Source organism: Hyaena hyaena, unplaced genomic scaffold (assembly GCF_003009895.1).
Source record: "Hyaena hyaena isolate Hyena2069 unplaced genomic scaffold, ASM300989v1 scaffold_150, whole genome shotgun sequence".
NCBI classification, from domain to species: Eukaryota; Metazoa; Chordata; class Mammalia; order Carnivora; family Hyaenidae; genus Hyaena; species Hyaena hyaena.
Window position 1 is genome coordinate 1,123,924 of NW_024080782.1, and position 25,414 is coordinate 1,149,337.

The 25,414-nt window shown below is 43.9% G+C and overlaps 1 protein-coding gene across 3 annotated transcripts in view; it reads right to left on the minus strand.

The window, feature by feature from the left end:
* The window catches only part of FHOD3 (formin homology 2 domain containing 3), a 467,989-nt gene that overhangs the window by 129,331 nt on the left and 313,244 nt on the right, over positions 1-25,414 (minus strand). For all 3 annotated transcript variants that reach the window (XM_039238974.1, XM_039238973.1, XM_039238972.1), the window contains exon 10: positions 16,465-16,712. In XM_039238974.1, the coding sequence (XP_039094905.1) occupies positions 16,465-16,712 (248 nt within the window). The remainder of the gene's footprint in view (positions 1-16,464; positions 16,713-25,414) is intronic.

Genomic DNA, 25,414 nt, shown 5'->3' on the forward strand with positions numbered 1-25,414 from the left:
CAAGTGAAACAGTGATTTCACTCAAAAATGGCTTTATTATCCACACAAAAAAAGTTCCCTTAAAAGACTTTTGCCAGCCAAGAGAATGAAAAGACATTTAACTGAGCCCAGCTGTTGTTCTGATGTTTCCATGGTGAGAACCCAAAGTTAGACAGGAAAGTATTTATTGTCTCTGTAGCGTACAAAGGTTAGAAGGAGTATGAAGCACAGGCCATGGATACCGACTATACCTGAGAACTGGACGCCTGGCCAGAATCTTAATGCAGAAGTCATTATTTTGTTAAGTTTATTTATTTTGAGAGAGACAGAATTCACAGGAGGGGCAGATGGACAGAGGGAGACAGATAGAATTCCAAGCAGGCTCTCCACAGTCAGTGCAAGGAGCCTAATGTGGGGCTCCAACTCACAAACCTGAGATCATGACCTGAACTGAAATCAAGAGTTGGATGCTTAACTGACTGAGCCCCCCAGGTGCCCCTTATTCTTGTTTTAGGATAAAATACTAATGGATCCAACACACTCCTTCTGCTAAAAACATTTAGTCTAATATAATGGAATTCCAGTTTATAAAGTATAAACAGCAATAGGAAAAATTACATTAGCTAGGTTGCAACTAATTCAGGTATAAAGCAAGTCAATTCAATGATAACTAGAGACATCGAGGTGTCTCACTACTTTGTGTGTAATTTGATTTTATGTTAGAAAAAAATCTGTATTCTAAGCCATAGATACTAGTAAATTGTGTTAAATGTCCCTCAGAGATCTAGAAAAGAAGTGAAACTAGGATAAAGGGAGACTGGAATTCTCTATGAACTTTTGAAAACAGAAGAAACGCCAAGTCCCAGGCTGAGGTTTCAAGATGGCCGCCTCCAGAGGTGGAAACAGCTCTACCCTGGGTCTGGCTTGGCTTCCTACTTATCTCACCCATACAATAAGCAGAAAAACAGGAAGGGAGCCTCCAGCTCTGGCAGCCTGTGAAAGCTGAAGACACAAAATTATGTGGCCATGACACAAGTTCTCCCATTTCCAGAAGTTGTGACACTACTAGCCTAATATGTATTTACTGGTTAAGCTTAATTTTAAATATTTCAAATAATGGCCTCTCTCACACACACATTCTGTGTCATGTTTTTCACAAATGGAAGAGAAATATACTAAAGAGTAAAAACCTTTTAGGTATCAATCAGAGAAACAGGATATGTGTGTCTTTGAGAAGCAAATCCCAGATGTAACCACTATGAGGAAGCCAACGTGTTTCAGAGCTTGTGTGCAGTAATATCTTTCTAACTCATGAGTCAGTTTGATTCTAGAATTCTAATGGCCTTTTCACATGCTTTGGACTTGAACCCACCAGAGTCAACTCTCAATATGGCAATAAAGTACACATAATTGACATCTGGAGATAAACCTCAAATCTTCTATTTCAGCCAGGGTTTTTCTCAACAACCTCATCTTCTATTTTCTACCCCCTCAAGTCATGCCTCCAAATTACCAAGAGTAACCACAAGATCTTGTCTGGGTAGCATTTGCTTTCCACTTCACTGACAGTCTGCTGGTGAAGATGCCAAGGAAGAATGAATTGTACAAAAAGGAGGTAATAGGAAGAGAAGAAAAGAGCAGCAAAGGGCCAGAATTACCTACAAAGATTATTGCCAAAGAACTGGGCATGTGTCACCAGTCCGCACATTGCCCTGCGTGATCACACAGTTTCCACAATGTTCTGGTTTGGGGCTCAGCCCAAGAGGGAGATCCAGCAGTGATGACTATTGATTCTTCCTCTGATGTGGGCCTCAAATCTCCACGCCCAAAAGCAACCTCCAGCCTAGTGATCCTCACCCTTGAGATACATTATTTTAAAATGTTAATGCTCAGGCCCCACCTTCAGAAATTGTATTCAACTAGTTTGAGGTGTAGCCTGAGCGTGGGTGATTTTCAATGCTCCACAGGGTTGAGAACCACTGCCTTAGTCCAAGGTACCAATGTTTTTCAGTAGCTCTGCATCAACAGCTACCATCCAGGTTCCCAGTGTCCACTTTTCCTCACCTCCAGTCTGATCTCCACCAGGCAGACAAGCATCTCTTCAGATGTGCATGACTAAGGCTTGCATGCCAAATAACCACCAGATTCCATGCTAGGGTTTCCAAGGTCCTCACAACCTAGCCTGTTTGCTTTGCAGACTCATCTCATCTCTGTGTCATCTCTGTGTCCCCATTCACACCCTATAACCTTGTTTCTTAAGACTCCTATTTGTTACCTGGGGCCATTAAGCCCTTTCCTCCCTTTGCCACTGAACATGGCATTTCCTTGGCCCAACAAGTTCTTTTTACCCTTGAGGATTCAGCCTAAATGCCTGAGGAGACATCTTGGGCCATCCTCATCCCACTATCCTTCTTTCTAAACAACCTTTCAAAATGAATATGTAATTACATGAATATATGCTTCCTTCAAAAAAGTAGAATATTACTGGGCCACCTGGGTGGCTCAGATGGCTAAGGGTCTGACTTCAGCTCACATCACGATATCACAGTTTCTGAGTTTGAGCCCCGCATTGGGCTCTGTGCTGACAGCTCAGAGCTTGGAGACTGCTTTGCATTCTGTGTCTCCCTCCCTCCCTCTCTCTCTTTCTCTCTCTCTCTGCCTCTTCCCTGCTTGTGCTCTGTGTCTCTCAAAAATAAACATTTTTTAAAAAGTATAATATTATTCATAAAAATTAAGTCCCCTTTGATCAGAAATAACCACTGTTACAAATCAGGTGAGTAAATAATCAGGTTAAAAAAATTTAACATATATTATACTATAATCTTTTTATACAGCAACTGACATAACAAGTAGGTTTATACTTCTGATACAGTACATTTCCTATAACTGCTGCTTGCATTCCATAATCTGTTTAGTCCATGTTTTACTTACTCAGCCATTCCCCAATTCTTTGCTCTTACAACTGCTATCCTTGCCCATAATCTTTTGTCCTTCTGCAAGTTCTCAAGGGAATACCCTCATACCCCTGTGACCCTCCATCACACAGCCCTGTTTACTTCCTTCAAAAGCCCTCTTCCAAAGCCACACCCATTTACTTGCTACAATATTTATGTGCACACTGTCTGAGGCTTTAGAAGGGTTATTTTCACCATTGCATCTCAGAACCAAGAAGGTGGCAGACACAAGAATACTTGAGCTGAGTGAATAACGAATAAATGAATATGATTTTTCTTTCCTTTAGCCCATGAACTAGTATTTCTGCCACAAAGTCAAGGTAGTGTGGTTACTCTGAAATGACATGCTCAATACTGGGGATTTCTCTCCTAGACGTGTGATACCTTGCTCATTTCCTCACAGACATGAACTATGATGATGCGGACCCAAGTCCCAGTCATGTTTTTACAAACACAAAGGGACCTCACCTTTGCTTCATGTTTTTTTCTCCACATAATGATCAAAACTATTTAACTTTCTATTCAGGAGCCCATTTTACAAAGCTTGTCACAGGTGAACAAAAAAGTTTTTAAATATCTTCTCAAGTCCAGGAAGTCAGTATTTGTTTCAGTCTGGAGGCCGTGACGGACACAGTCACAATACCCTCTGTCCCACTCCTACCCTGTCCCATCCCGAGGCCTCTGAGAGACAGACACCTACATGCATCAGGACCTGACTGACCACTTCCTTACAGGGGCCCCTCTCCAGCCATTTTTAATCTCATGTCTATAAAATCAGAACCACAAATTTGGAGGAGTGGGGAAACTTCTCAGGAGTGGAACTGTTTCTCTGGGGCAATGTGAATACTGTAGCTGAGTATTCCTGAAGTGTGATAGAATTGTCTCTGAATTCCTGAGTTAATGTGTCTTTGGGAAGCATGCTCTATCACGATCATCAAAAGGCATTTGGGCTGCAGATACCTGTCCCAGATGTGTCCAGACTTCCTTGAATTCTCCGGGGCACTCTCAGAAGACAAGGCTGGCTTCCCTCTTGCCTAAGCCTCTCTGGGATCCCTCCAAGGAAAGCAGGCTGGGAGTGGGGGGGTAAGTTGGGAGGGAATAAAAGTCACTCATTTACTCTTTATTTAACATACTCTGTGTGGAGCATTCTCATGCTAAGCACTTTACCTGCATTACTCCTTTAATTCTCACAGGAGCCTCTGATGTAAGTACTATTATTGGATGAGGAGCTGAGGCACAGAGTAGTTAAGGAGTTTCCCCAGAGTCACACAGCTAGTAAGCCAGGATCTGAACCCAAGCAAGTAGTCCAGTTCTAGCATCCAAGCTCCAAACCACTATGCTGCCTCTGCTGTGATCACTTCTTTGTGGCTGGAGGGGGTGGGGAAAAGCCTCTTCTAGGTAAGGACTGGAAGAAGCCACTAATCCTTCCTTCTTCCAGATTCTTTCCTGAACATCAAGCCTTTTCTCACAGTATTCATGAGCAATGGTGTGTCTACCAGCTCTCATTTCTTGCCCATCTCACCAAGGCCCCCTCCCACCAGGAGACTCAACGACACCTTGATTTAGGGCACCACGAGACATATTTGGACCATGGCTACAGTCCATATTAATTTTGGTCAGTTTCTGAGCCATAAAAATTATCTCACTTAGAAATAAATATTTTTTCAGCATGAATACGATGCTCCTGAGATCATAGTCAGCATGTTGAGCACGTGCTGTGAGAAGAATGACATCAGGCTGTGTCTCTCTTTCCTTGGACCTTCCTTCTTCAATTTCCAAAGCCTATTCCCAAAAGGCTCTCTTGCAAAATGAGACCAGCCTCACTTCTGGCTGCCCCTTCTTTTCTGCCATGTCAGATTTGGCCTCTTCAAGCTACATTTTCAGGGTTTTATTTCCCTGTTTGTTCAACCTTTAGCAATGAAGAATTACCACCCAGCTTCCTCCACAGACTCTTGCCAAACAAAGGCAATCATGTTCCTTCTTGTATGACTGAGTTCAAAGAGCTCACTCAGTAATCATTAGAAAGCGCCTGCTCCATTTCCAAAGGGATCCTGGGAATCACCCGAGACAGGGAGGGAAGGTGGGGGGAAGGGGGGGAAGAGAGAGAGAGAGAGAGAGAGAGAGAGGCGCGCGCTCACTCTTTGGAAGGGCCACCAATACCCACATCCATACCGACTACCAAGGAAAATCTAGCTCCACCAGAAAGGGCGCTGAACATGGATGGGAAGGTGTGCATTATAGGAAACATGATATGTGTGCAGATCAAGGGGAAGCATGCTTGACACTGAAAGAAAATTCCCAAAAGCAAGTCAAAGCTTTAACGAGACACAAGGACTTTCCTTCTCTTTGCAAGGTACTCACTATGGCTTTCACAGTAAAGGCTGTCTCTTCCTAAAACATCACACCATGGCGGTCCATTCTAGCTCAAAAAACATTCACACTTGAGAACAACTGATTTCAAGGTTCATTGATTTGAACTTCTCGGCTCTGGCATTTCACTCAATGAGGATTCTACGCTTTGCTTTCCAAGGCTTTATCCAGCCTTGGAGACTTCCATGCTCACTTGCTATTCCCCTGGGTTGTGGTGTCTAAGTCTAGACTTTGACTATCACCTACACATATCCAGAAGCATCTACCCAATGGACTTGTGACCCAGTGACACTCACACTTAATGCCCAAAGCTTGCGAGGTGGCTTGACAGCCACCTCATGATGCTGGACCACTGGCTGCCTGGGAATCACCCACACTGTCCTTTTTCTCACCACAAAATCCAGTCACTCCTGCAAACATCATCCTCCCTGTGTCTTCTCACCTGCGCCTACTCGCCACTCTCCCAGCCACTGCCTGAGTCAGACCCTCTCCTGACCTGTTGGCATAGCATCTCCCATCTCTCTGCTTGCCACCTATTCTCCGCTCTTCACAGTGGTGTCACTGGAATGCGACCCTGATCGCACGTCCTTAAAATTCATCAGCAGCTATGTTCAGTTTTAAGGATAAAAATTGACAGTTTCTTCAGAACCTCAAAAGAGCCCCAAATTTAATGTGGCAAAGTTCTAAGTATATACAGATGGTGATCTAATCACTACATTGTGCACACAGGACTAATATTATATAGTAGGTCAATTATACTTCAACTTTAAAAAGCAGCATAGAGGGCATCTGGGTGGCTCAGTCCACTGAATATCTGACTCTTGATTTCAACTCAGGTCATGATCTCATGGTTCGTGGGATTGAGCTCCACATCAGGCTCTGTGCTGAGCATGGAGTCTACTTGGGATTCTCTCTCTTCCTCTCTGTTTGACCCTCCCCCCCTCAGAATAAAACACTTAAAAAAAAAAAGCTAAAGAAAGCGGAGAAATCCAGGGGCACCTGGGTGGCTCAGTCGTCTAAGCATCTGACTTCAGCTCAGGACATCATCTCATGGTCGTGCATCGGGCTCCGGGCTGACAGCTCAGAGCCAGGAGCCTGCTTCAGATTCTGTGTCTCCCTCTCTCTCTGTCCCTCCCCCACTCATACTCTGTCTCTCTCAAAAATATACATTAAAAAATTAAAATAAATTAAAAAGCAGCAAAGTCCAAATCCCTAAGAATTCTGAAATCTAGTCACAGTGAAATTTTGAGAAAGCAGAGAGACTGCAGATCCTGCCCAGAAACCAGAAGGAGTTTTGCAAAGCCACTTCTTCCTTGGCCTCAATGCCTCTGCCTTTTCTTATAGGTTCTCCCAGCTCCAAGCTCATGCCCACTGCCCCTAGAGCTCTCCCCTCCCGCCACCCTTAATAGTCAATACTCAGGAAACCTGAGAGAGCCTCCTGAATGCTAACGACTAAATACTGAATCACTGGCTATATTCCAATCATACCTACCTCACAAGGTCAATCCCTTTTGTCGGTGAATCCCGTTTGTAACAAATCATTTGCTTCAGATAAATCTTCCTAAGTAGCCACTAGCCGTTCATGGCAGCAGTGGCTGTTGACCTGGCTGTTGTGAAATCCTCTAGCAGGTTTATGCCAGTGCACAAAATCTTCTCTCCAGCTCACGTCCATATTTATTTAACAATTACCTTCTTTAAAAGAACAAAACCCAGGAAAGCTGCAGGGCATGGAGTGACTGTAATAACAACACTGAGAGAAGCACACATTTGTGCTGCCTCTCTTAACTCTCCCACCACCCTATTAAGGAGATGCCATCATCCTGAGCTTCCAGGGGAGAAGACTGAGGCCAAGCCCGGAGAGGAAGCGTAGTCTGTGGCTGTGAAGACCAAGCCGATACTCTCGACCACCTCAGCCACTGCTCCTTTAAACTGCACTTGGCCAAACCCACCCCCAAGACCCAGGACCATGCGAGTCACAGAGTTGTAGATTTTGCAGGTTAACACCGATTACAGAACACCTACTTGCCTCACGTGTTTTGTCTGTAGATCATTGCTCATTGCTGTTTCCAAGAGCGAGCTAGGACTACTCTGCTATTTCTGCTACAGACCTTGCAACTAACTGGCCAATGAATTCTGTGACCTCCAATGAAGTTCTGTGGACAAGATGTGAGAAAGACCACAGAGCAATACACTGCCCTAGAACTCAGCATCCAAATGCCTCTTCCCATTGAAGTATGGGAAGATGAGCTCACTCACCCTGTATGTTTCCATAACTAGGCTCCCCCTTTTGCTCACTGGTTCCTGTGGCTGGTAGAGAGGCGTCAACACCCCTTCCTACTTCTGCAGGAAAACTGAAAACAACTCCCTCTCCAACTGCCTCCCTCCCACTCCCACCCTGAGGCTCAACCTCAAGACTTGGCTCCCCTCTTCCCACCACCCACTAATTCGTACATATCAGGTATAAGCCCCCAAAAGGTGAGGACAGCCTCATCTCCGATAATTGTTAACTGTGGCTTCCTCTCAACCAGATGAGTTCTGTTCTCTATACCTACCTTCCTTCCTCTATTACCAAGATAATGCTGCTTAGTTATAGCATTAACAAGGAAGCCTTGTTCACTGTGGTAGTTATTGCTCTGAACATTTGCAGAACTCTTTAGAAACCATCTTCCATGCCAAGTTTTGAAAGACAAGCAAATCAGTATGATTATCTTAGGATCACAATCTAACACTGACTATAAACAATACAGCTCATCAGGAATACCAAGTCACAGTAAATATTTGCTCTGAATGATTTTCTGCTTTTTCAACAAAGCTGATTCATCCTCAAAAGTGAAAAACTTGTTACTACTGAGCACATTCTATAGGTTCAGAGATTAGTTCCAGGGATGTCAGGCTCTGAATGCGTACCCTGCACTAGGAATGAATGGGTTCAAACCCAGGTGTGCCACTTGCCACCTGTGAGATCTGGGGCAAGCTCTTTAACATCCCTATGCCTCTATTTCCCAACCTGTGAAATGGAGAGGATTCTTCTACCTTCTTCATGTAATTTACAATACACGTAATATTGCTTAGCACAATAGCCAGCACCAAGTGCCTGCTCTGCAGTGCCGGCTCTGGCTGTCACTACTCATGTCCTAGATAGTGAAGGAAGGAAGAAGAATAGCATAGCAGCCTTCCTGTACAACACTGAGGCTCATTAGGAAGAGGATGTACTCTCCTGAATAAACATGACACCTAAAAGTTACACAGGAAAATACTAACACATGGGATACCCTAGCAATATATTTTATGTGTCCATCAAGAGACATCATACGTTAAAAGATATTTGACAAGGAAAAATATTTGTGACATAGCTATCAAAAGTTAATGTCTAGAATGTATCAAGAATATTTACATTCTATCTGCTTCTGTAGCTGAAAATTTCCATATTGAATCAAGAATATTTACATTCTACCTGCTTTTGTAGCTGAAAATTTCCATATTGAAATAGAGTACATTTCATTACATTCAGTTAAAATGTACAAACCATTGAGGAGATAAATGAGCCAATGATATAAACAGACAATTCTCGGAAAAGTAAATTTCAACAGCCAACGGAGCAATTAAAGATGAACGGCCTCAATAGTAATAAAAAATGCAAATTGAAATGCTGAGGGCCATTTCACTTTTCAGAAATACTAACTTCTGAGAAACTCCTAATATCCAGTGCAGGTATGAGAAAATGGTCAATCATATGTTGAAGGTGGGACAGCAAAGTGGTATAGCCTTTTTAAAGGCCAATGTGGTGATATCATTATTTAAAATGTAAGGGTCCTTTTTTAAAAAATTTTATTTATTTTTTTTACAAATAGTTTCTTGTCAAGTTGATTTCCATATAACATCCAGTGCTCATCCCCACAAGTGCCCTCCTCCACACCCATCTTCCCCCCCCCCCCCCCCCACCCATCAGTCCTCAGTCCGTTCTCATCATTCAAGAGTCTCTCATGGTTTGCCTCTCTCCCTCTCCCCCCCCCCCAGGGTCCTTTGATCTAGAATCTCACTTCTAAGAATCTCTCCTAAAAGAATGCTAATGTGTGTACTAACCTATTTGTATATGCTCCTTCAAAAAGAAAGTTTAGTACTAGAAAAATAAAATGGAACCAAGCCCTAGCAAAATGAAGGCATCCTGTTTTTATAGTATGTCCATATAATGGAACACTAAGCCACAATTTTTTAAAATGTACAGACATAAAAATCTGAAGTAGTAATACACAAAGTTGGCGATGTGTATTTAATAGTTACTTACTAATTGCCAAGTCTCAAGGATATTTTTTCTTTCCCCAGAATCACAGAAAAAACATATTTTACAAAAACGGTGAAGGCCAGGGACTCTGGAGGCAGACCACTTGAACATCTGGACAGTTGTTTCAACGCCCTGTGCCTCAGTTTCTCCTCCTGCCACATGGAGATAATAACACCACTAAACTCATGGGGTAACGGGGAAAACGGACTTAATCCACTGAAGCTCTTAGCATAAGAATGACTGGCAGATAATCAGGTGCTCAGTAGAGGCGAGCCACTGATGCCGCTGATACCAGCATTGTTGTCGCCTTTGCACTGTATGGTTTAAATACTTCCATTTTATACCGCGTACTTGGTATCACACATTTATATCCTGTATCATTTTTTTTTTTTGAGAGAGAGAGTGAGAGAATGCACGTGAGCACTCTTGAGCAGAGGAGGAGCAGAGGGAGAAGGAGAGTATCTTATGCAGAGTCAGACACAGGGCTTGATCTCATGATCCTGGGATCATGTCCTGAGCTGAAATCAAGAGTTGGGTGCTTAACTGACTGGGCCACCCAGGCACCCCATCCTATGTCATCTGTAGTTGAAAACCTAGAGTTGCTCTGTATTCGGTGCCCCCTGCGTGCCCGAGTCATATCTGAATTGACACATGGCTATGAGTGGTAGAACCAAGCAGCCCCTTCCATGCTCCAATAGCTCCGTTCTAGGTCCCCTACTGCAGCGACTCCAAATGCCACGCTGGGGAGGACTGTGCAGACCGAGTGTTTCTCTGCTATTTGGGGGCCACAGCCCATTCTCCACCAGCAGGTACAGACTAAGCTTCTGATGCAGGGGTCTACCCTCCTCTCCACACAATACCCTGCCTGACTCCTCTTCCCTGAAGCACGCGTGGACTATCTCCCAGTCAGTATCTGTGGTCTGTAGCCCACCTGGGCATGGGCTCTCCTGGCTTCCCCTTCTCTGGGATTTGCTGGAGTCGGGCTGTACCATGTGTCTGTCATTTGCGGGTCAGGTATGTCTGTCTACAGGGCAAACTGCTGTGTCCAGTCCCTCCCAGCACCAAGTTCAAGGCCCGGCCACAAAGTCAGTCTGTTTACTTCCTTATCACTTCCAACTTATTAGAATGAGTACTTTTGTGCAACACACATTAAGCCTTTAAAAGTTTTATCTCTTATCGAATTTACATGACAAAGCAGCAATTCTTGAACTTAACTCTTTTACTTCTTGACAACCAGTGGATAAAACCACCAGCCAGGAGTGTCCATTGCTCTTTCTCAGTGCTGAGTCCTCAACGCCATTTGAACATCCGTGAGCACTGGGTAGACAGAGTGCCTCTCGTGAGCCTGTCCCATGTTCCTATTCCTCCAAACAGACTCCTGAGCCTGGATGCAGAATAGCATACTTTTCTGTTACGTAACCATTGTTCTGTCCTGCTGTTTTGGTGTATGGCTGGTGTTACGTTCCATTATGTCAGCTTTCGGGAATGTGATAGATGTGAAGCTGATTGGCATTGGGTCCACTGGGCATGTGGGTTACTGAGAAAATCATGAGATCTAGTCAAACCTTTGGATCCCCCAAAGAGAATTCAACATATTCCCTAAGAATTTGAAGAATAAAATTTCCTAAGTGAGTTAAGACAAAAACAAACAACAAAAAAGGGACTCTACTTTCTAGCTCGTAGTCCCAAAATTTGAGAATTATCTTCTTTGGAAAAAAGTCAATTTGGGCCCATGCACATGAACATTTGAAGGTAGACCCACAGGGTTCCATGTGATTCTCAGAAAGATGCCCCCCTTCTCAACAGTCAAAGCACTTCCTACTTCGGTATCATCCCAAGGAGGAACTGAAAATTGTAGCCAATTACTTGTTGTCCTTTAAGGTGGGCTTTCTCAGATTCAGCACCACTGATATTTTAGAACAGATATTCATTTCTTTTTTTTAAAAAAAATTAATGATTTATTTATTTTTGAGACAGAGAGAGACAGAGCATGAGTGGGGCAGGGGCAGAGAATGGAAGAGACACAGAATCCAAAGCAGGCTCTAGGTTCTGAGCTATCAGCACAGAGCCTGATGTGGGGCTTGAACTCACAAACAGTGAGATCATAACCTGAGCCAAAGTTGGACACTTAACCAACTGAGCTACCCAGGCACCCCGAGAACTTTTTTCATTGTTTTGTGCATTATGGAATGTTCGGCAGCAGCCCTGGATTCTACCCATCAGGTGCCAATAGCACTCTGTACCCTAATTATAACAACCAAACATGTGTCAAGATATGGCCAAATGTCCCAAGGGACAAAACCGCCTCTGGCCAAGAACCATGACCTTACAGGAGCACTGGAAGCGATTCCAGGCTCCATCCATCTCCCAGAGCAGCCCAACCTTTCCTGGACTCATAGTCAGATCCCCTTCTCCCCACTGGCTTGGTGTGCCCTCTGTTCTAATTCCTTTCCTGCCTTTTCCAATCCCATCAAACTTCTACTGTGCCCTGAGAACTTATGAGCAGCTCTCGACTCCCCTATAGTCTCAACCTCTTCATGGAATATTCCTTGTTCCCACCCTGAACTTAGGACGCTGTTCCCCATAGCCTTCTCATATGGCATGATGGACTCCTCTCTCATACCCACATATTCCTCTTTGCCAGTTCCAGATCGTTTCCCTCTCAACCTCTGTCTAGAAACCCAGCCCCTTAGAACAGGGGCTGGCAAACTCCAGCCTGTGGGCCAAATCTGGCTTACCACTTGTTTTTATATAGTCTGTCAGCTAAGAACGGTTTCAAATTTTTAAATGGTTGAAAAACAAACCAGAAGAATATTTCATGACATGTAAAATTCAAATCTCAGCATCCACACACAAGTAAATTCACTTGCTTACCCGTTGTCTATGGCCACTCTTGTGCTATGCAAAGGCGGAAGGCAGTTGAACGTTGCACAGAGTGTCTGACCTGCAAAGCTTAACATATGTACTATCTGGCCCCTGACAGAGAAAGTTTCCAAACCCTGCCTTTGAGGCACGTGGCAGTGGTCCATACCATCCACTCCCAGGCAGTTGTCATCATCTACTACCCGCCAGGTCACTCTTCCATGTGTATTAAAATATACACAGGACTGAAGGCCGGATGGCACAAGTGCTAACATTAGTGACTGAATGAAGTTCAAAATTACCTCTACAGGTTGGAATGTTGTGTGGGAATCAACAGGATGACATTTTTTAATATATTAAATCTGACGCAATGTTCATTATCAGAAAGACTGACATACAGAGCAGGAAGAAGACCTGCTATGTGCTGACAGAGGTGAGAACCAGGATGAATAGGGAAATACTGTGGGGAAATTTTATCCATGTGATGAAATGCTAGGCAGTAATAGAGCTATAAGATTATGGAGTGCACTTGGGTCAGAAGACCTTCCTAAAAGAGATAAAGTTCAGGGATAGAATGAGGTGCCCCAGAGAGGAGAGTGGGTGAGTGTGGAAGTACATAGAACTGTCTCCTGCTCTAGCCTTTAAGACTTTTTCTCCTTAGATTATATACTGTTATAATTTAAGCCAGAAACACTGATTCTTTTGCTGATTTGAGGCTAAAAATAATTTTTTCTTGGTAAAAAATGAAATCACCACCATTTTTCTCCTTTCCAGTGCAAAGATGGAAATACAAAGATGAAATTTAAAATATAAGTGCAGGGGTGCCTAGGTGGTTCAGTCAATGGAGTATCTGACTTTGGCTCAGGTCATGATCTTGCTCATGGGCTCGAGCCCTGCATCAGGCTCTGTGCTGAAAGCTCAGAGCCTGGAATCTGCTTCGGATTCTGTGTCTCCCTCTATCTTTGCCTCTCCCCTGATCATGCTCTCTCTTTCTCTCTCTCTCTCTCAAAATAAATATTTAAAAAAAATTTTTTTAAATAAAATTTAAGTGCAAAGATAAAACCCATTAAGGTACACACAGTCACAAAAAATACTTTTAGGAGACAGATGACCAATAAATTCTTACATGATTTGGCAAATGCTCACTGTAGAAGTGTAGGTTTCTTAAGAAACCAAAATGTGTTTGGTGTCTTCGTCCTTACTGGAACTAAACCACACAGTCCAGCAGGCTCAAGTCTTAAGGAAACTGAAATTTTTCTGCTTTTCAACTCTTCAAATTTTTATATTTACATAAATACACCTAGATGGTATATAAATAAAATTCCTATTCTAAAAAGTCAGAAGCACTAATCTCACTCAGTGACTATGTTTGGGAACGGTGGGTGGGGAAGTGGTTCTGTGTGATTTGGACATTTAAAAGCAAGGGCCAAAGACTTGTATTTAACCCACAGCTCAGCCCCTTAGTGCTGGGATCATCACACGGCACCAACCCCCAATTTTCTCACTTGTAAAATGAGGATGAAGACTCTTGTCCCACTAGATCCTACAGAGAAATTCAGATGATGTGTAAAAGGACCATCTGAGTGGAAAGGCGCCATATGCATTTTAGGGCAACATGAATCTCTAACTTCTAATGCGTTCCTATCTTCTTTTCAAAAGTATTGGCATTAGTTGGGTCAGAATTATAAAATTCAGCCTAAAATTCCTATGCAGCATATGCAAGGCATGTTGCTGTTGCTACAAGTTAGAAGTAGGGCCAGAATGCTCACGTAGCATTCTTGAAGAGCAGTTGAGATCAGGCACACTTCTGTGTCCTCAAGGTCTATGAAGCATCTGACACAATGGACTATTTGATTTTAGGGTACTGTTTGGAGGCACACATGTTGAGCAGGTGACTAAGCTATGTATGCAGGGATCATTTCCCATTTGGCTTCTCGTCATCCTTTCCCCCTCTATCCCATGCCCACCTTTGCCAAAACTACTGTTGTTTTGGGACCACAGGGCAAAACCCCTCCAATAGACTTCATGGATGAAGCCACTTCATAATCATTCTGTAAAATGTTATCTGTCTTTACAAGCAGGGAAGTGTATTCTCAAATAAATGTTATAAATTTCTATCAAAGTACTAATTTCAGTAAAATGAAAAATCAGTCCTATTGAAAAGAATGAGACAGAAAGCACACAGGGCTGCACGTGTGACCTCCCATTCCAGATCCCTCCAAGCACTGCACCTCAAAACCATGTGCCCATGGTGGTTCACTCCCCCTGCCATCCTTGCCAACCTGTCACAAGGCATGGCCATCTGAACTCACAACGTGGGGACCACTGAAAAGTCTAAGAGCCAGAAACAGACCAGGAACATACATGACACAAGCTGAACAGAACAAGAGAATGCCAAGTGCTGGTGACAGCGACTTCAAATGACTTGCCTTCAGCATCGGTGGTGGTTTTACATAGAGATTTTTAGCTCAGTGTATACATTTTTCTCCATGTTAATTTCTGAAGCCATTAGCTCAGAGCAGAGCTGAAGAGAACTTTAAGTGCCCTTTGAGTACTGCCCAAGTTTCTTGATCTTAGACCACAAGGTGCGACATTTATGGTAGATGTTCTCATTCCTCAATTTGTTTAGAGGTTTTGGTCTCTTGTTTTGTTTTCTCTTTAACAGAGCCTGTTGTATACAGACACTTAGAAACAGAAAAATCTGTAGATGGGTAATTATGTGGTAGAGAAGGGTATCAACACAGGCCGTGGCTCATACATCTCTCCATCTGTAACAGGAGGTACCCAAAGGCATGGCTCGTTAAGTCATTTCCATGAGTACTAGACTGCTTGGGGCATCTGTCATCTGTCAAATGGGGGTGGGTGTTGCCTAATGGATGGAGAGAAGGGACATATCTTGATCACTCTCTTTCTTAGGGTTGTCCAACTGATTCTGAGTTACTTTCTTCTTCACCAGGCAGCCCCGTGACCCACATTTGGCTCCCAGGTGGATCTTCACGGTGGCAGAAAATGCTGCAGCCAAATGAGGGAAGCAGGACTTCCGCACACCAGCAGCAGGAGGTGATGCACTGGCAGACCAGTGTCCCAGTCAGTCCCGGTGGACCTGGCTGGTGTGGACTGGTCCACAGAGCTCCATCATCCTGGTGAACTGATAGCATTCACTTGGGAAGATATAAGTGGACCCAGACTCCAGAACAGCTTGGCCATCCTTTTGCTGCATACTTGCTCTTATAGAACCCTTTCTCAGTTCCTACAGATTTTGTCAAAATTCCTTTGTATATATGTATACGGTTTCTTATGAGATTGTCAACCTTTGTATTTCTTCCTATCTGCCTGCCTCATTCTTACTTTCTCCCAGCCCAGATGTGAGATTCATAAGGACAGAGATCATACCTTATAGCTTCACAGCATCAGAAGCCCTGGCCTATAACACATGCTCAATAAAAATGTTGGCTAAATGACTGAAAAAGCGATGGCGATAGGATTTACTGAAATTTACATATATACTTATATACTCATATAAAACACATTTAATATATTTACATGTTTACATTTATGTATTATATTTAGATTTAATTCACACAGGTTTGTTCTATTTAACTAAAACCAACCTCAACTATGTGCTGCCACAAGTATCTCAAGAGTCTTACAATCTGACATTCACGCAATGGCACACAATTTACTCCTAGGTAAAGTTTTGGGGTTTGGATTCTTTTCTAGGTGACAAAGCACAGCTTTTCAGATATTATGGAGATACAGATACGAGAACACACATGGTTGAAGAAGAGCTTGTGGGGTTAATAAGATCAAATCTATGTGTCACAAAGGCCACCTTGCCCTGGAGTGTTCCAAAGGACTTTGGGGTGGCATTTTAAGGGTAGAGAAGAGGCAGGGAGGAAGTCAGGAGGGGTTAGGAGGCCAGCGGGGAGGGGGTGGTGGTGGGTACCTGCAGGGTTGTGACCCCTCCCATCTTTTCAGGATCCTTGTGGCCCACTCCACGGCTGGGTTAATGCTTACTTTTCACAGTGCTCTCGTACTTGACCGGTCTTGAAGCCAGGAGCCGACTGGGAGCTGGGACTGGTGGGGGCCGACAGAGGACTCCTGATGCTCTGCACCGAGTGCCTGCGGCTCCGCCTGCGGTCCAGGCCCCGCGGCTCACCCGCTCCACCACCGCCTCCGGAACACACGCTGGCCCTCCTCCGGTCCCGGCGCCCACTGGGGGGCGGCTCTGCCGTCTCGTCGCCATCCTCGTGCCGCAGTGCCACCTGAAAAAGCAGAGAGCACCCAGTGCAAGGTGAGACTTGACAACCTCTCCTAGGCCTTAGGTGTGACGCTGCATTCCACGCTCGCCCTAATGAGGACTGTGCATCGTCTTTGCATCCTGCTAACTCAGCTTCTCCACAAGATCTTCACAAGATCTTTGGTGCCGCATGCCAAAGCGCAGTCCGTGAACTTAAAGATGCTCGCCACTGTATATTTTCCCAGTTAAATGGGTGTGAAAAGGCCCGCGGTGATCATGAGTAGGTCTGTGAAATAGTTTGTAATTAGACAGGATCTTTACCCTGGAGCCCGGCACTGTCATTTCCGGGGCTGCATCTCTACTGGACCCCCCTTGGCTCTGCTCTGGTCCAGGCGGCGAGGTCTGTCCTGAAGCCCAGCCGCAGGGAGCCCTGAACCTCCCGATCATTCCTGAACTTGCTTCCTAACAAGGGTGCTCAGAAGAGTACAGCAAGGATTCTGCTCAGAGGCAAAGAGCCACAAGGCACCCGGTGAGCGGATCGGCCTCACCCACGGATCTGTTCAGCAGCACGTACTGCCTGATGTCAGCACCTCCGCTGAGCACTGCTGCTATCAGGCTGCCCTCCCAGCCCGGTCCCAGGGTGGGGGAGGAGCCCGAAGCTACACTAGAGAGGCTGCCTATGCTAGTCACAAAAACATATACCCAAAATAGACTTCACCTCTAGATTAGTTTTTTTTTTAAATCTCTTCTTAAAATGCCTATTTGTGCAGAAGAATAATTGCCTTACACTTTGCCACTCTGAATGTCACATGGAAAGCTGAGCCAACTGGCGTCATGCCCCCGTACCACTATCCTGCTCCAAGGGGTATTTTATTCCTGCTCCCAGCCAGTGCCCTCTCCGGAGGCCCCGCTCTGCCATCTCCTAATCTCACTCTGTCCTGGATCCTGCTCCATGGCTGCCTCATTGTAGGTTAACACCATGTGCCTATGTGTTTGCTTTGCTCCCTTCTTCCCCATGCCGGTTCTTCCCAGCCAAGGGCCACACTCACCTGTTTCTCCAGCTTCTGTAAGGGTCTGTGTGTGTGTGTGTGTGTGTGTGTGTGTGTGCGCGCGCGCCTGCCCTCTCTAAAGCTAGACAGTAGGAAAAGCACAAGTTGTCCTTGACTAGATCTTTGCACACTGGCTGTGCCACTCACAAACCAGCTATGACCTGTAGCTAATTACTTGCCTTCTCTCTAGCTCACTGTATGAGCATAACAGTACTGCATTTGCAGGGTTGTGGTAAGAATAACTTATGTAAAGGTGATTTATACGACTGGTACTCAATAAATATTCCTAATAAATATGCCTCTATCTCACAGCGGTGGCAAGCCCGAGCTGGCCCCAGCCAAGTCCAGCAGTCTCTCTGACTTGGCAACTAAGGAAATACACAGTCCTATGTCCCCAAAGGTGCCAATTCTCCAGCCACATAGGTGCTCTTGGTCACATTTTACAACTCAGACCTGACAGGTGAGAGAGTGGAGAAGTAATATAAGGACTCAGATGGCTAATCATGTGATATGGTTTTAATATCACCTATCTATAGAAAACTGAGCTATTACAAAATCAGCGGTGCCCTATGTCCAAAGGGACACCTGTGCTCATCTAGGAAGGTGAGCTTGGCTGTGTCAAGACCAGGTGGGCCGCTCTCATCCCAGTTCACAGGGATGAACACCTAGGCCATGCGGCCAATTTCACAGGGGTGCCCCCACCCTCCATCTGTCTCATGTCCGGTTTCCTAGGCCATGCGGCCTATTTCACAGGGGTGCCCCCACCCTCCATCTGTCTCATGTCCGGTTTCCTCTAGCTCCAACTTTTGGGTAAGATCGATTTAGTGAAAACCCTTCCATCTTCGTGCAAGATAACATTTTATAACAAACCCAGATAGAGGAGGACAATTTGATACTATTTTGACTATTTGTTCTCCCAGAATTTATTAGTCAGACATAATTTTGGGACGTTTGAGCTAATAATTGATAAGAGTTCAGAAAAGGCCCTATTATAAAATGTCACGGGAGAGACCATTTCCCAGGGGTCTCCTCTCCAGTGTAACTGCAAGAACTAAGAATGATGGTTAATTGCATTTACCATCTCAACATTACCACTGTAAATGGCATTCTCTGGCAAAGTCGGAGAACGGTTGTATACCTGATGAAGGACAGTATTTTTAAATACTTCTGGCCAATCACTGTTTTCTTCATTTTTAGATGTAAAAATTCTAGACCATTTGAACTTATTCTGACCTGAAGTATTGACTCTGCTTCTTATTAGGCACACATTTGGAATGATAAGATTAGGGGATAAAGTAGCGTTCAGATATTTCTAATTCCTTATCTAACCTCAAAGATCCAGGGATCAAACAGCGTTCCTTTCTGAGAGGCGCACTTTGTGTACAAAGTGAAATCCGCTTTAACTGCTTTTTGTCAAAGAAGATGGAGACAATCAAAACATTTAAATGCAAAGAAAAATCTGGAAAAATTATCAAAGCAACCCCATAAAACAACTTTTAATGAGGGCTTTGTGAAGTTCAGCTCCTCAGCAAAACATCTCATAAGAAAAAGAGAGAGGGGTGTACGGAAGGGTAAATGGGGCACAGAATCCCAGTAGATGCAATGGCAGCCGCATGCTTCACAGCAAGCAACACGGAACTTGAAATTTGGGGCTGGTGTTCACTCATGATTTTGCTTTTATAACAAGAATTGTAGACTCGCCAGTATCTCCCAAAGACAGGAAGGGAGGCTTTACTTTCACATGCAGGGCTACAGTGGCAGTGCTCAGTTCCTTAGATTGTAGGGAGCACAACAAATTAGAGTGAAGACCATGCAGAAGTAGCAAAGATTGGAGAGAACAGCACTTATCATGACTCTCACTCCAAATTTGTGCGGTCAGATCTGAATAACTACCTGTGCAAGGAGTGTCCTCCACCAAACACAAGATGAGATCAGTAATGTCCCAAAGAACCTCTAGTCTCTCCCTAATGATAGAGTGTTTCATTTGCTCGGCCCCTCAACAAATGCCGTCTATTTCTTTCTTTTGTTTAATGTTTACTTAATTAATTAATTGACTGATTTTTCTTGAGAGACAGCACAAGTGAGCATGAGCAGGAGTGGTGGGGGGAGGCGGAGGGGGCAGAGGATCCCAAGCCGGCTCAGCACTGATAGCAGAGATGCCAATGTGGGGATCGAACTCACGAGCCATGAGATCATGACCTGAGCCCAAGTCAGACACTTAACTGACTGAACCACGCAGGAGCCTCGTAATTCTTTTAATTAAATGTAGAGCATGATTTATAAACTAAAAGCCAGATGAGGAGCAAGCAGTTTCCAAATCCAGCACTGACTGCTTACATACTCTACCCTACCTTTCTAGGAAAGCAGTTAGAAGCAACTTAGGTTGGCATCTGTGACAACTTCCAACAGTCCTTGAGGCCAGTGAATGATCTGAATACTCTCTAAGTTTTTATTATGGAAATTTTCACATATACACACAGTGTGAAAGAGAGTACTAAGACTGTGATGTGTTTATCACCGATGACAGTTCAACAAGTATCAACCCTGTCCAATCTTGTGTTACTTACCCCACTCCCCCCAACCCCAGACTCTGAGTTAAGTCCCAGATCACATCATTTCATCTGTAAACATTTTAGTATATATCATCCCTAAAAGATAAGGATTTTTTAAAGGCATAACCACCATATTACTGTTCCACTTAACATAATTTCTTCTTATCATCAAATATCCAGCAATGGGAACACTCTTGATGGAGGTCAAAAGCTATTACATTTCTAGGGCACCTGGATGGCTCAGCTGGTTAAATGTCCAACTTCGGCTCCAGTCATGGTCTCATGGTTCATGAGTTCTATGCTGACAACTCAGAGCCTGAAGCCTGCTTTGGATTCTATGTCTCCCTCTCTTTCTGCCCCTCCCCTGCTCACGTTCCCTCTCTTTCTCAAAAATAAACATTAAAAAAAATTGTTTTAAACTATTAAATTTGAGTTTATATTACCATATTACTACTCACATCATAACAAGCAACCATCGTTACATAATAGAACACAATCTTTTTCCATATTGCTATCTTACCCCTTCTTTTTAATCCATACCTATACATCTTCGTTCGGCTTTTAAGTGAAGTGATGCCAATGCCAGTAGCATTTCAAGAAGGAACTATGCTAATGACACAGCTTGTAGAATATTCTCACAGTGCTAGGCTCTCAGGGAACCACACCTCCCTCTATCCTCTTGTGTAGTCCCCTCCTACATTGAGCCTTTGCTCAATGTCCCGAAGTCTTCTTTGGGACTTGCTTTGGCCAATGGGACACCAGCAACATGCTACAAACAAGGCCTGAGAAGTGTTTGCACATGGGGACTTGCCCTTCTGAAATGCTCCTTCTGTGTGAAGCGGGTCAGCCTGCTGAAGACAGAGCCTCGCCAGCAGCCAGCACCAAATGTCAAACCAAGTGAAGGAGGCCACCTCAGACCATTCATCTCCAGTCAAGCCACCATGTAACTGCAGCATACTCTCCTGAGGGATTCACCTGCAGGAAAATCCCTCAGCTGAACCAGGGCTAAATTTCTGACCCACAGAATCATGAGCAATCATTGCTGTTTTAGACCACTGTTTTTGGCTTGTTTTGCAGTAAGAGTAACTGATACACATTTTAAAAATCACCTATGACAAGAAAGGCTTTTAATAGATTAGAGATCAGTTAACGATTCCTAACAGTAATAGTTACCCTTCTTTTGTAGGGTCCCTGGAATGAATTCCAACACGGAGGATTAAGCAGTTCTTGGATGCCAGCAGGGTGGCTACAAATTAAACTCAATTCAACTCATCAACTCAGTTCTGACACTATCTACCCAGAGACAGCATCAAATATTCTAGGTTAAAGATTCAGTCTACCGGACTGCCCCACTGCCCCCCACCCCATTTCAGATGCCAGTCGCAAGCTCCAGCCTGTTCCCTGTGTTTCTGACCCACCAGATGGGAGTTCTGACAACCTTCTCCTTAGGTTCGATTAATTTGCTGGGGTGGCTCATAGAACTCAGGGAAACAGTTATGTTTACCAGTTTATTAAAAGGTATGATAAAAAATATGAATCGGGTGCCTGGGTGGTTTAGTAAGTTAGCATCTAACTCCTGAGTTTGGCTCAGGTCCTAATACCAGGGTTGGGAGATCGAGTCCTGCATCAGGCTCCAAACTGAGCATGGAGCCTGCTTAAGATTCTCTCTCTCTTGGGGCGCCTGGGTGGCTTAGTCGGTTAAGCGTCCGACTTTCACTTAGGTCATGATCTCGCGGTTCGTGGGTTCGAGCCCCGCGTCGGGCTCTGTGCTGGCTGCCAGCTCGGAGCCTGGAGCCTGTTTCAGTCTGTGACTCCCTCTCTCTCTGACCCTACCCTGCTCTCTCTCTCTCTCTCTCTCTCTCTCTCCTAGAAATAAATAAAACATTTAAAAAAAAAAAAAAAGATTCTCTCTCTCTGCCCCTTCCCTACTCACTTATGAACATGCTCTTTCTCTCAAGTTAAATATATATTTATATATATATACATATTCATATATATATGAATTAACAGCCAGATATATAAATATAAAATATATATAAATATATTTATATAAAATATAAAATAAATATAAATATATATTTAAATATTCATATATATATGAATTAACAGCCAGATTCAGAGACACATAATACAAATTCTCAAACAAAGGAGCTTCTGTCCTCATGGAGCGTGGTGGTATGTGGAGGCATTCTACTTCCCCAAGAGTGGAAGCTCTCCAAAAATGGATCAAAAATCTGTCCTCTTGGGTTTTTATGGTGGCTTCATGATGGACTCATGATTGACTAAGTCACTGGCCACTGGCTGATTCAACCTGCCTCCATCCATAAGTGCTTTCAAAAAAGTAAACTAATATAACAAAAGATATCTCTATCACCCTCAACACTTAGGAAATTCCCAGGGTTTTGGGAGCTGTGAGCCAGAAACAAGAATAATCACCAAATACATATTTCTTACAGTAATTCACAATATCACACTCTCATCCCCACAGCCTTCAGCCTTAATATACTTTTCCATTACGAGGACCACATTTTCAGCATCAAAAGTTAGAACATATAATCTGACAAAAGATTTTATATCTTGATTTGTGAATTTATGTATTTCAAAACACATATGAAGTTATAAAATTAAAATGAATTTAATTAAACAGGGCTTAAATCACCTTTCTGAAATGGAATTAAGTTACATGGAATTGAGCCTGTCCCCAGAAAGTCCAGGACATGTGGTCACCAGACACCCTCCACTATTAGGAAGAATTCTAGAAGCCCAATCAAGTTCTCTGCAATTATTTGAAAACATTCATAGTCTTTTGTAAGGAAAAGACTGGCTCTGTTTATAGGTCTCCTTGGGATGCTCCCAAATATAATTAACTGGGCTGTCCTGCAATCGTAAATATGTTTCAAAACATTAACTTTCAGCAAGTTATGAAAACCCTATGACTCTGCCTGGTATGTCAAGCATTGAGTTGTCACCTTGAGTTATTACTCAAGGCATCTTCCCTTTCAGGTAGCTGCATTATGATTAAATCATGCCCTTCCTTCAACCCAGCATCTGCCAAATACAGTCATAAAACAAGTGATGTTTAAAGGAGACCTCCAAAGGGAGAAAGGAGACATGACTCAGAGTAGCAGCTCAGAGGCAGACAGATGGGCAGGTACGTCCTGAGGACTGCTCAGTCCAAGGTGTGGTCATACTAACTTCCCTTTTGTAAGTTGTGCACCAAAAGGAAGGGACAAGGGCAGGAGCTCCTTTTATCTTGTCATGAAGGCCTTGTGACAAGAGGACATCTAAGTGACTCCTATGGGAGTAGGAATTTGCTGACTGTGAGAACAGGAAGGAAGAACAATCTAGGCAAATAAAGGAGAATACATAAAGGAAAGCCCACCCATCCCACCCTACAGCACTGGCCCAAAGACCTGCCTTTCATGTTCAAGAGCCAGGAGAGGTTGAGTATGGCTGAAACTTCAGAGACATCATAGAAGCGGCCAGAGACAAGGCCTCGGGGACATAAAGGCCACACACTATGTAGGAGACCCCTGTACCAACTCAAGGTGTGTGGGCTTCATCCCATCGGCCATAGAAAAGATTTTTCACTTATTCATTCACTCACTTGGTTGTTCACACTTGTTCTCTTAAACAGAGAAATGGCCTAATAGCCAGATTTGACTTTTCAGAAGGATCTGTTTTTCCAGTTGCTGGGACTTAGGAAGGGAGAGGAAGTAGAGAAGCCCCCACGGGAGGCAGTCCCTGCAAGATGCCAGCCTCTCATGGCTAAGCTCATGCTGCTCCCCCAGACCCTACCACCTCTAGTCACAGCAACCTCTTTTCAACCCTTCACACCTGCCAAGCCAGAACCTTCTCCACTGCTTTGCCCTCCATCACTGTCTTTCTTTAGGCCATCTTCTCAGAAGAGTCTTCCCTGTCCCTGCCTCACTTTCTCACCTCTACCTCATCCTGTCTCTCTTCATAGACATGTTTGGAGCCTCATACTCTCTGCTTATTCATGTATTTGGTCACTGTCTGCTCCCCATTAGAGTGTGCAGTCCCTGATGGCAATGACCTTGTTTGTCTAGTTCACTGCTATGTCCTGGGGACTAGAACAGTGCCTGGAACATAGTAGGTGCTCAATAAATTTCTGCTGAATAAACAAATTCATGGAGGAACAATTGAATGAGACGATATTACAATAATCCAGATAAGAAACAACAGGGCCAGAGCTGGGAAATGGAGAAGAAAGTGACATTTTCAGAAATGAGATTTCTAAATGGGGGACAGAGGCAAAGAGAAAGGAGTCCCAGATAGCTACAAGCTTGTAACATGGGAGACCCCACTGCTTGTAGAGGTGGAGAAAGGAAATGCTTACATGTCATGGCAGCTTCCAAGTAGCCATGTCCAACAGAGAGCTTCCCTCACACCATCTACATCCATTGGCACCGCTATATTTAGCTGCCGGGGCAATCAGCTACTTGCGTGTTTTTTACCATACATTTAAAGTTTCTTGGGCAGGGATTTCTCTCTGTATTTTTAGCCCCAGCAAAGTATGTGACATACAATAGGCTTCCATGAATGAATGTAACACAAGAAGAGAAGCAGGCAGAGGGGCAGGGAGCCATGGGCCTTGGCAAAAGCTCAAGGTCAAATATGAGCCACCAGCCTCAGAAGCTGTGGAACTCATTAGGTAAATTAGAACAGGCCACATAGACTGAGAGAGGAGGCCTAAAAAGGGAACCCCAACTCTGAAAAGAAGGTTGGAGAAGAAGGATCCAGGGGAGGACACTGAGTAAGAATGATTAGAGAGATATCCTGGAGCCGTTTGTACACATAGCCACCAGAACTACAGAAGCAACACGTAAGAGTAGTCTCATGAACACTAGTGTCATCCTTTCAAAATGCTAGCCAAATAGTGATGCCCAAACTGGTAGAGATGGCATTCAAAAAAGAGAGGAAGAAAAGAGGTAGAGGGAAGGTGAGGGGGAAGCCAATCTTATATTTGAGAATACTTGTGTACACATCTGAAATACATTAGTAACAAACAATTTCCACAGCATATTTAAAAAAGAATACATCATGACCAAGTGGGTTATGGTCCAAGAATAAGGATGGTTTAGAAAAGTAAAGAAATGAATTAA